Here is a 12165-nt window from a genome sequence, read left to right as displayed (position 1 = left end):
TTGTTTAACCCCAAATGAATGAACGGTCCAGCCAGCATGAATATAAACTTGCACGAGGGACAGAAATGGCTTTCCTCTGGGAAGGAAAAATGTGGTTGGAGGTTTTATTTCCTCTCCTCCCTCCCTTCCCCTCCCCCACACATACAGTAAATCAAACATATAAGTACAGTGCAGTGATTTTTGCCTTGAGTAACATCCAAGGGACCATCAGAAATAAGTTGCCAAGCAGCGATAGGCCCTTATCTAAAGGTCAGAAAAAATGTTATTGGGAACCTTGAGGATGTTGGAGTGGTCCCCATGGGAGGGGGAGGGAGGATTTACCTGTTAGTAGGACTTATCTTTCATCGGTGTTTCTTTGTAACTGACTATTTCCATCCATTTTCTTCTGCAGATTTGCTTATCAGACCTGTAGAAGCCCTAATCTTTCCTTAATGATAATAACCTAGCAAACAGACTTGTGCTATTCAGATCTAATTAATGAAGCGCACACATACTAATTATCACAGGAGGCCACCAGTCAAGCTAAAGGAACAGTTCTTAAAGGGAAAGAGACGCCATTGTGACAATCTGGGAATTTTTTGTGCAGGGACCAGCTGTTTCTGCCATGCAGACTGAAATGCATTTCGGATCACATTCTAGTTGGTGATGCATTCGTGGATTTCCTGTTAGTGACAGCTTCTCACATTCACCTGGTGGCACTGCCAGGGCCACGCATTTAATGGTAACAGCTAGTATCAAAGCCAGCAATAAATGAACGTGCAGATTCCTACATATGCCGCCCACGCTGTGAACACTGCAACTCAGTATATTTGAACAAGATCAACCCCCACTGCAGCAGCCTTCAATGTGCCTGCTAGAACCGGGTCTTTCACTTGGGCTCTGCATCTTGGCTTACATGTGGGGGTGCTTTTGAAAGTGCATATAGCTACACAGAATAGGGTGGCTGAACCTTTTGATTTAAAGCTGATATAAAACAGGCAGTGCCCAGAGCCTATGGTCTGGTAACATTCCTAAAATGATGGCACAACAAAAATGTTCAATAGGCATAGAGTTACATGGCAGTTATGAAAAAAAACAAAAACCAACATTTTAAACATCATCACCTAAACTGTCTTCCCCTTTCTGTTAGATATTTGTTGCCCATGATGTCATAATATCACAGTAATCCTCCAGTCATCTAAGAGTTTTCCAGGCTAGACATGGCTAGAATTTCTAAAATATAAAATCAAAGCACACAAATTTTTCAAGCCACCTTTATGTATCATAAAGAAACAAAATAGGGTGTGCTTCCTTTCATATATATTTCTTTTGCAGATGACCTTGAAAGTCAGATATTAGGGGGTATATGGATTCACCACTGGATAATAATGCAATAGATTCCAGTTATTTGTACAGCATTTTTTCCAACAAAATTATGCAAATGAGCAGACTATAGTAGTAAATGGAACAGGAAGAAACAATTTAAAAATAAATAGGTAGCATAATTTCTGGTCATAATATGGTGCTATAAGTGACTGCAAGTTGCTACTGCAGTTTTTGTCAGCTCTTAAAGATTTGTTGGAAAATAAATGGAAAATGACAGCAATTGCAGTTTGATCATATCTTATACCTTTCTATGTGACTGTGCATATTCATAACAAATAACAGAATTCCACATGCACCTTAAGCATTCCAAAATTGCATTTACTTCATGTAGTCATCCAACGATGCAAGGAAAAGCAAATACAATAAAATAAGAGGCAATTTTTAAGAAGTAGTATTGTGATATGTAAGATGATTTAGAAAAAATGTATAAGCAAACTGATTTCTTTCTATGAGACATGTCATTAATCCAGGGTGATTGATATCATAGTTAATGATAAGAAACATGTTAAATATACTTAAAGTTAAATGTGCTGATTTAAAACAACAGAAAACCATATGTAATAATTTGCAAAATTATAAAAATGTTTCACAGTTTGAAACACTACTATAAACTGTCTGTTATGAGCAGAAATCTTTAACTATGCTTAACCTTTGCATGATTTAAGTGATCCTTGACTTTCTCTTTTGTAGTTTCAGTTTGTACAATACACCCAAATATTCTAAAAGCTAATATCCAAAATAGGAGGGCAAAATTTAATTCAGTGGATAGCAGGAAAGTTTACAAATAACCAAAACATGCTAATAATTAACATGCATTACAGGGAAATCTACTTTATGTTGCTCAACAGTATATAAAATCTACTGAGAACAATTATTAAAAGTGTCAGTTGTACTAGGATACTAATAATCAATGTAACATGCTTTCTCACAGATGTTGCTTGAGGGTGCCCAGAACAATGAAGACCAAATGGAAGAGAAAGTCCAGCAGTACAGCCAAGTGAAGCTGGTGCCCGCTGTGGTAGAACAGGACTGGTGTGCCATTGTTTCCAACCTCCTGGCACTGCCGGAGCATGACACGAGAGAGAAAGTCCTAAAAACAGTGAGTGTTCTGATGACCTTCTGCAAGGATCGATACCGTGGGGACCAGCACCTCAACATCACACTAAGCATGTTGCGCAGCGAGTATGAGGAGCTGGCGGCTGAAGAACAAAGGCAAGGTGACAAAGATGGATATTTTAAGGAACTTCTTGGCTCTATAAATACCATTATTCAGGAATTAAGATGAAAGCAGCTGTAATTTCACTGAGATTTAAGAAGTAATTCAGGACAACTGCATGAATGTTGCTGTTTCAGGCTTAAATAAACTATTGAATAAACTGCTGGTCCAAGCAAAATCTCTCTCCAAGGCAAGTGAGCCAGTAGTTTCGTTACTAAAAGCACAAGCATTTGTGGGTATATTTTCAGCTCATTTCTTAGCCCATGCTAATTTCTCAGCTAATGAGGGTGTACATTTTCAAACATATATTACACCTAGTACTCTGCTTGCTTCTGAATCATTTACTGTAAGTGACTGAAATATTTTATCCAGATAGAGAAAAACAGCAATTTTTTGGAGTCCCAAGGACTGATGATACTCTTGCTTATCAGGCAGATGTGTATTTGGATTTTCTAAAGGAAAAAGACTTCTTCATATAACAGTAGTCAGGCTTTCTGCTTTGGATTTGTTCTACTTTCTAGTCTACAGAGGCTCTGGAAACTGCTGGTTGTGTCCTGATCTTTAAGTTTTCATCCTGCTTGTGTTTTTTACTCAGAAACCTCAAGAATATTGAGTCTTGTTATAACTAGGTCTGGTTAGAGAATGTGTAAAAACCAAGATTGGGAGGTTTTTTTTCAGCCCTTATTTGAAAGAACATAGAATCTTTAGCAAAAAGAGCCCTTCTCACAAATGTTTGCTAGACACTTGAATTAAATACATGTTTAAAAAACAAAACAAAACCTCAAGCATTCTAAATAGCTCTGATTAGAAATCATTTCTCCTGCCAGCCAATCAGGTTATACTTGCTTCACAACTGTAATATGAACTTTTTTCTTCTCTAGTTGTTCAAAACTCTAGAGTAGACTGGACCTGAATTTCTAATGGTTTTTTAATGGGAAAAAAAAACAATCTAGGGAGGGGCTTAGAATTCTTTTACACATCAAGGGAAATAAAATTTAAAAGCCACTGTTTTTTTTTCCCCTTGTACAGTTTACTTTTAAATATTTTTGTGCCTTCTGATCTTATGAGAATACTGCCTCATAAGGAAATATTGGAAGGAAATATTTTTTCCAATATTTCAATTTTTTTTCTATTCCAGACAAAGGGGAAAAGAAACATGAAATATTTTAAATTTCCCATAAAGCAGCATTTAAAAAAAAATCATGTCAGCCTCATTGAAACCTTACCTATCACTCAGGCAAAAGCCTGCTATTACAGCATTGACTGCACCTTCACTTTTTAAAACTCTGCATATAAAAAACAGTGACTTGAGTTAAAGTTTTGGCCTTGAAACAATCCCATACCAAAAATGTTGAAGTGGGCTGCATAAACAGTGCCTCAGCAAAGTGGTGCCAAAATCAAACACAGGTTTCAAAATATTCCTATCATGACAAAAAGAGCATTTGTCACCAGAAGAGCATTTCAGTGAAGTACTTGCAACCAGCTCTATTGGGAGCTGCTGTGAATCCCTCTGACTGTCAGCTTCAGCTACTTCAAGCTGGGCCAGTGCTACCACTTGTACTTTGTGAGGCTTTTACAGTGCAGAGAAATATCCATTACAAGCTGGACTGAGGCTGCCAATTCCTTTTCCCCTATGATTGTAGCAGACTTGAATCCAGGTCCCATTAACCTGCACTACCACCTGGCCCTTCCTCTGCTTCTTTTTCTGGTTATAATTGCTATGTACAGAAAACCCTGAGCTGGTATCTTTTTATTTTTTAACAGAAAGTGAGACTTGGAGTGCTATGTGGCTGGAGCAGGCACAGTTAGGCGACTGCACCAAAGGGACCTTTGCCAGCACAGCAGGGCACTGTGAGGATGGGGAGCTGCTTTGGTGCCTGCGCCACGTAGGCATGGGATAACTTTGCCATTTTAGTGCCAGGTTATTATCTTTGGTTGTTTGGCTTTCCCTGCCCAGAGTGGATGTCACCAGAATGACTGGATGGTTGCTCTGTAATCCTGGTGGCTCCTGCAGGGTTTCCCATCAGGAGTCCCTAATGATGATAGAATAATAAATAGTTGTATTTATACAGCATCCATCTGCCACTGCCTTGTAAGGACAGCATGAAACAATGTGCTCCCAATGAATCGAGATGCCAACCGCTTGAGAGCCAGCATCTTCCAGCCCTTCTGCAAGCAGGCAAAAGCTGTTCAGGCAGGACAGCGCAGAAGAACATGGTTGCAACATAAAATATACAGGCTATAGCCACTTTGTCCAGTATAGTCCTGCAGCCTGGGAGCCTCCCTGAGGGTGGAATGTACAGGTTTCAATCTTCAATTTAACCATGCTTCCCTGCACCCTGAGGATGCCCAGAAGCCAGAACAGCCTATTAAAGCAGCCTTCAGGCTGCTTTAGTGGCAGGAGACTGAACTGGCAGGCAGCTGCCCAGGAGTAGGTGGGCACAAGTGGGGTTTTAAGCCACTTTTGCAAATGCACTGCCTCCTGCTAGCTCTGTGCTTTGGTGCCACAGCTCAGGGCAGAAACCAAAGGTTTTGCCAGGCCTGGAACCTCTTTAACTCTTATAATCAGCTCCTTACATAAACTGCTTTCATGTGCCAACAGACAGGAGTGGGGACCAATGCAGCAGCCAGGCAGGTCATCACCTAAGAGTACTTGTGCATTTGGCCCTGGCTTCAGCTCCTGGGCCACAGAGCATGCATCAGGGTGCCCATGGCAGAGTAGTGGACTCTCCATCACTGGAGGTGTTCAAGAAGGGGGATGTTCTAAGCGTAGCTATGCCTGTGTTCTGCTGTGGGTATTTCCCATGCTTTTGTGCTTTGCTGGTTGCTGTATGGGGGGAAATTCCTCCCCTTTCCCCACCTTCCTCAGAAGCATTGGGTGTTGGCTGCAGTCAAGGCTGGGGATTTTGACTAGGGCATGCCAATGTTCCTGCTGCAACTTAAATCCACATTTTGCTGGCTAAAGGGTCTTATCCTTCTGCTGAGGGTCAGACCAGTTGCCATGTTTGGGGGCATGAGGGAATTTTACCCCATGGTCAGGTTGGTATGGATTGTGGGGGGGTTTGCCTTCCTCTATAGCAGGGGTTGTGGCCCTCTTCCTGGGATCTTTTGAGCATATATAAACAACCTCTGCAGAAGCAGGACATTGGCCACTGTGGACCCTCTGCTTTACCTACTGCAGATTAGGATGTTACATCTTGTGTTAGATTTGACTCTGTAGTTTTGCTGAGGGGTTATACAATGGATTTGTATAGGATGGTTTGCATAGGGATGATTCTGCCTCAGTTGGGGGTTGGTCTAACTGCATGACCAGGAGCAGCTTGCAGACAGCAGAGCTACAGAACAAAATGTAGCTTGATGAATGGAAGATCCAGATCATAGGAGAGAGGGCTGTTAACTCCTGTGGGGTGAAGGAATTGGGAGGAATCCAGTGGATTGTGACATAATTGTTACTGGGAGTAACAAGGAATAACGGCAATACATTGACTGAGAGTGGATTCAGGCTGGACATTGGAGGCGTTACTTCATGGTCAGGGCGGCTAGGATCTGGAACCAACGTCCAAGAGAAGTGGTGCTGGCTCCTACCCTGGGGGTCTTTAAGAGGAGGCTAGATGTATACCTTGCTGGGGTCATTTACCCCAGTACTCTTTCCTGCCCATGGCAGGGGGTCGGACTTGATGATCTGCTCAGGTCCCTTCCGAGCCTACTAACTATGAAACAATGGAGCTCTCTGCCAGCTCTGCTTCTCTATGATTCTATTCTTTATGATTATCCCAGCAAAGGCCATTGTCCTGCCAGCACTAACCATTTTCTCAAGCAGTGTGAGATGCACCATGGCATTCATGGAATTCAGCTGATGCCACTCCCCAATACCTGCTGCATGTGGAGCAGTGGAGACTCATTGGCTTAGCCACTTCCTTGCTGTAATGGGACATTGGGTTCAGATATTCTCTTGTTTTCCCCTCAAATAGAGGTTTCCTGTTCTCCTACTGTCAGGGCTTATGTTGGGCTTTGTGTTTCCAAGTCAGTGTACTAAGGGTTTGGCCCCAAGGGTTCTCACATGCTACTGTCTAATGCATGTATGTTATCTGTTATGGAGAAGTCAGAGATGCTAGAGGATGGGCTTTGGTATACAGACTTTATTTTGACCTTTCTACAGAATTCCACAGAGCTTCCTTACCTCTCATAGGATGCTTTGGGAAGGGTCAGAGCCTTGACTGGACACCATGCAAGTCTCCATTTGAATCTTTCAGGTTTTCAGAGGAGTTCCATAGTATTTTATTCTAATCCCTTTGGGAGGGGACCTCACTTTCTTGTCAGGTCATTTAAAATTCCCCATGAGGCATTTTTGATCAATTCCAACAGTAACAGTATGAAAACAGAAAAGTTATACGTGGCTCCTGCAGCTGAGAGACTTCATAAGCACAACTGGAGCCAGTTCTCCACATTCTGTACACCAGCCGTGCACTCCTAAGCATTTTATCTCCACATTTCATGCAATTCTGCAAAGCTCTACGGATGGAAAATAACACCCTGTGCCTCAAGCTTAGAACAGACGCACAGGCACAGAAATATCATAGGCTCAGGGGACTGGAGCCCTTAATGCCACCCATGAAATAGATTTATGCTAATAGCACATTGCATTATCCTGCTATTGCAGTTGTAACCTGTGTCAAGTACTGCCCCAAATGCCCCTCATCTAAGGTGCCCTACTTACTTGCTGGGGGAAGGGCTTCTGCTGCTTTCCATAGTTTCAGATTTGCTTTTCAGATAGAACAGTTCCTTCAGTAATTGTTTCTGCAGCCTCAGGAGCATCAGCAGTGATAATGCTACCCATGAGAGAGAAACCAGCCTGCTATCAAAGAGAATCTTTAGGTGCCAAATGCAAAGGCGACTCTAAACACCTGGGAAGTTGTCACTGCTCAATTATCTTATGCTTGTTAAGCTTACCGATCATTTAAGATGTTGTTAATACAAGCTGAGCAATTCATCTCGCCTGTACAGAACAGATCAGCCTCCAAAACTTCCTTGGATCAATATCATCTCTTGGAAACAGCGATGTGTAGCTACAGGTGTAGACAGCCTGTACCACAGTGTCTTCTGCAGGGGACAAGCCACCTTATAGCCTCATCTGATAAAATGGACAACTTTGGCTAAGAGTAAATACCTGAAACTGAGCTTGGTATTGATTGGGCTGTTTCAAGGCTGTTAGCCCTTCCTTCTTTATACTAGAAATTCAGGCTACTTTTACAGATTGTCAATTGTTGCTATTAAATAGTAGGTGTCATTATAAATATTGACTTTACTCTGGGGTTTGTTTCTGTTTTGCTTGGATTAAAACATAGCTTGAAGGAATTCTCACAAATCTGTTCCTGGAGAACGCAGCAGGGTATTTCAGACACGGTAAAATGCAGTCGCAACAGACTGAGCTGCCAGGGCTTGGTGCATAGAGGGAGTCTCTTCTGTTTTGTAAGCTGGCCTCCTTCATTTTAGCTTCTGCTTGATGGAAGATGTGAACTAAGCCTTGGTATTCTAGAGCAGGGATCACTAACTGATCTTGAAGCCTTTTGGGATCGATCTGAGGCTGGGGGAGCTAAGCACGCTTGTGCATACATGCACGCACCCAATCTCCAGCCCAGCAGGTCAGTCCATGGGGGAGGGAAGATGCATGGCAGTGGGGGGAGGGGCTCCTGCCACTGTGCACATCTCAGTAGAGGCCCCAGGGGGCATGTGCCCCCTCATCTATGTGCGGTGGAGGCAGCTGCCATTGCAGGCTGGGCTTTGCACCCTGAGCCCTGCTGCAGCCCACCTGGAGAGTGGCCTGATACCACGTGTCCAGCTGCTGGGCGGGCAGAGGACAAGGCTCAGGGATTCACATGGCATTGAGCCATTCCAAGGCCAGGTAGAGGGGCTCAGGGTGCAAAACTTACAACAGCAGCCACCTCCACCCCGCACAGATAGGGCACGTGTCGCCCCCTTCCCCCCTCAAATGCTGGTCAGCATAGGCAGCTGCAGCAGCTGTCAGGGAGGGAGTGGAGCTGGAGCAGGGGCAGGCCCTGCAAAGCCAGGGCATGGGACGGAGCTGTGAGTGACTTGTCTGGAGGGGTCTGGGGGGCATGCACCCCGGGAAAGCACGGGGGGGGGGGTATGGATCTGCATGCCAGCCGGGCCAGCTGCCACTGTGGGCTGGGGCTGGGGCTGTATTCGGGCTGGGTGGCAGTAGCACTGGGAGCGGGACTACAGGGCAACTTCGGGCACCTGAAAATAGATCCCAGGGGGCAGGGGGGCAAGGGGTAGGTGTTGGTGCCGCATTGTGCTTGGCCCCACTCCCCTGCCTGCTCCAGTGCTGCTCTCTCCTTCACCACCACTGGGCGGGGGGCAGGTGGAGGCCTCAGCGGTGAGGGAGGAAGTGGGGTTAGGGCTGGGGCCTTGATCTCCTCCACCCTGCCCTGCCCTGCAGGGGGGGCAAAGGGTAGGTGTTGGTGCCGCATTGTGCGCTGCCCCTCCCACCCACCCCTTCTCCCACAGACTTACCTGCTAGAGGGGGGGCACATCCCCAAATATTTTTTTTCTCCCTCTGCCTCTATCTGCCACCCCACCCTTCCCTCCCCACAGACTTACCTGCTGCGGGATGGGGGGATGGCATACGGTATATCTTGGGTTGCTTTTAAATGCCAAAGGTGATCAAAGGTTGGAGACTACTGTTCTAGAGGCTCTGAGCTGGTTACTGTTCCATGTAGGAGCTGCGTTTCTCACCAAGGCAAACCTTTTCCTGGAGCAGTGTTTCATCAATGGAGGCTGAAACTTACCATCTGGACCTTAGTAGCATTAGTAATAAACCCAGAACCGGGCACCTACAACCACGTTCAGATTTGATGTGCAGACTCTTACTATTAAGAAAGAAACCAAAGCCTGAGCCAAGCTGAACACCATGAATAACTGACACATGGGGCTACTTGAAACTCTGCCACGGTCACCATTCCCTGTGGGGCTCTGCATCACATGCATCTGAAGCTGTTCGGCTCGCTCCAATCCAGGCAGTGCCATTTGCTTGTGTGCAGGGTTGAGATATCAGAGGGTGTGCTTGGGAGGAGGTCAGTGAAGAGGAAGAACTTGACCCTGTAGAAACAAAACATTTATGGCAGTGCACCCAGCAGGCAGATCACTAGACTGATCCTTTTGGACATGGCTTCTGTTCCCAGCTTGGCCACACAGCTAAGAGATGACTTTGGGCAAGTCCTCTCCCTCCCTGTCTCAGCTTCCCCACCTGGAGAGTGGGGATGATGATAGATAGCAGCCCCATCTGTAAAACAGTCTGAGAACTAAGCTGAAAAGCACAGCTATTAATAATTGGTTAGCAAGTTAGAGAACAGAGCTCCAGGGGCACAATGCACATCCATCCCAAGAAGTGCATGTGTTGCAGCAAGCTGGTTACTGCCTGTCTCATTCCCAGTTACTAACAGCACACCCAGCACATTCTCAGCAGGACTTTTCCATGGTCAGGGCACAGCTGCCATGACTGTGGGACAGGTCTTTGAGAACCCCAGAGGCAGCACTATCCTGCCTGTCATGACTCAATAAAGACCTGGCATTTGGAGCCAGGTCCCTGTTGCCCAGTGGGTCAGCAGGAGCAGGGAGACCATAAGGTTCACTTTACAGAGTTCCCTGTATTTGAAGGGAAACCTGGTGGGGCCTACTAAAACTGCAGCTCCTAAAGAGCCTTCAGCTGATGGCTTTGGTCCCCTCCCAACAGCACAGTACTTTGGAAATCAGGCTGGTAGTTGCCATAGCTGCCAAGTAATGACAGAAGAGACCCCAGAGTCACTACTGTGCCCTCCGGTATCCCCGCTTAAACACCATGGGCTGCTCTGCAAGGGGCTAGCACTGCAGTCCAGAGCCAAGCCCCTCTCCCTCAGGCTCTGCCACAAGGAACGGAGCCTGTTCCGTGGAAGTGGCACAGACTCCTTCTGCGACTGCCTATGGCAAATCTGGTTGGTGGAGTATGAAGGGCTAATCCATGCCATACATGTGAGAGACTTAAATAGGGTTTAGCCTCCAACATGCTGCCCCAAACTTGTAGGACAGTTGGGGCAAAGCCTTTGCAGTGGGAACTGGTGAGGCACCAGCACTATGCATTCACATACCAGACGAAACCCTGAAGTGAACAGTAGTGCCATCATCTACTACACCTGCCTCCTGACAAATGCAGTGACCCCCCCCAAAGGGGCTGCTGGCATCATGTGCAGCAAGCACAGAGGAAGCCAGCCCCAAGGATTTAGTGGGTTTCCTCCTTCCCATTCCTCAGAATTACGCAGCTGTGCAAACAGCTACAAAGCAGGCACCTCTTCCTTAGAAGCAATGGTGATTAAGCTAATAATGTCCCACAAACCTGCTCCCTTTTGAGCAATCTTCTGCTGGGGCCAGGGCATAGATTTCTTTGGCTCTGCTCCTGTTTTCATCTGTTACTTACAGCTCAGCTTTATAAGCTGTTAAATGTCTTTGAGTTGCTGCCTTTGTATAGTGCAACGATGCCTGGGCTGAAAATACAGGGAAAAAATAGAATGAGAATTGGCTGATGCCAATGGGAAACCCTCAAGCCCCACAAGCTGGGCCTCCCCTACCCCCTCCAAAGCCATAAATAATTTAAAGAGCAAACGCTTTTTAAAAGATAATAAATCTTAAGATCTTTTTAAAGCTCTTATTTGTCTCTTGAGTTCTCAGCTTTCCAAGTTCTCCTTTTCAAGCTTTCTTCAGCATCCAAGAGAGCAGGAAACAGGCATTTTTACAAGGAAGCTGAGTCTCACATGTTTACATAACTCCAGCAGCTGGGCCCTCAATGGCTGTAAGACTTGGTCATGAGGGTTTTAACTCTAAAAGCCGACCTGGAGCTGGGAGCCAAGCTTTGCTGTTTTGTGCTTTTTAGAAGGTGAACAGAGGAATCCTGATAGGTTTACACCAAAGCTGCCTATGGATTTAAATATCTGAAGCAGGAGCATAGCTGTGAGTGGGCATGAGCCCCGAGTGCCAACTTGAGGTGCAAAAATGGAAGCCCTGCCACTGCTGGCCCAGCCATTGCAGCCATCACTCCTGCCCAGGCCCCTGCTATTCTTGTTATGCACCTTCTGATCTGAAAGACTAAACAACCAGCATGGGGAGGTGGAAATAAAGCAAAGGAAAATGGATGTAGATCAGGGGAACATCCTGACAATGATGTCTTGGGCTTCTGGGCCAATGCCTGAGATGCGGACACCCAGCTCTGTGAATGGGACATTTAAAACAGCATGAGACTGAGCTCAGGACTAGTGCCACAAGGCAAGGACTGCCCATCTGTTAGGTATCCTCCCTCCTGTGCCAGGTGCTGTTGCTCCCATTGCAAGTCCCAGGAAAGGCATAGCACTGTCCCAGATACCAGGCTGGTGTGTCTCACCAAGCATTTGCAGTTCAGAAAGTTGTGCCCAGGAGCATTTGGAACAAAGCAGTGCAGTGCCACTATGGGACTGGGCCTGTGCATTTCTGCTGGCCACAAAGCCTGGCTGGGCCTCTGAGAAGCTCTGTGTGTGGAAGCAGAGCAACAGTAGAGTCTA

At 45.7% G+C, this 12165-nt stretch overlaps 1 protein-coding gene across 1 annotated transcript in view; it reads left to right on the top strand.

Moving 5' to 3' along the window:
* Positions 1-7890, top strand: part of SIL1 (SIL1 nucleotide exchange factor) — a 241124-nt gene extending 233234 nt beyond the window's left edge. Inside the window, exon 10 of the mRNA XM_090065163.1 lies at positions 2297-7890. Coding sequence (XP_089921289.1) covers positions 2297-2650 — 354 coding nt within the window. The 3' untranslated portion in view covers positions 2651-7890. The remainder of the gene's footprint in view (positions 1-2296) is intronic.
* Positions 7891-12165: the final 4275 nt, after the last annotated feature.

Source organism: Crocodylus siamensis, chromosome 10, assembly GCF_052110815.1.
Source record: "Crocodylus siamensis isolate JL-2025a chromosome 10, ASM5211081v1, whole genome shotgun sequence".
NCBI lineage: Eukaryota > Metazoa > Chordata > Crocodylia > Crocodylidae > Crocodylus > Crocodylus siamensis.
This window is presented reverse-complemented; position numbering and strand designations above follow the sequence as displayed.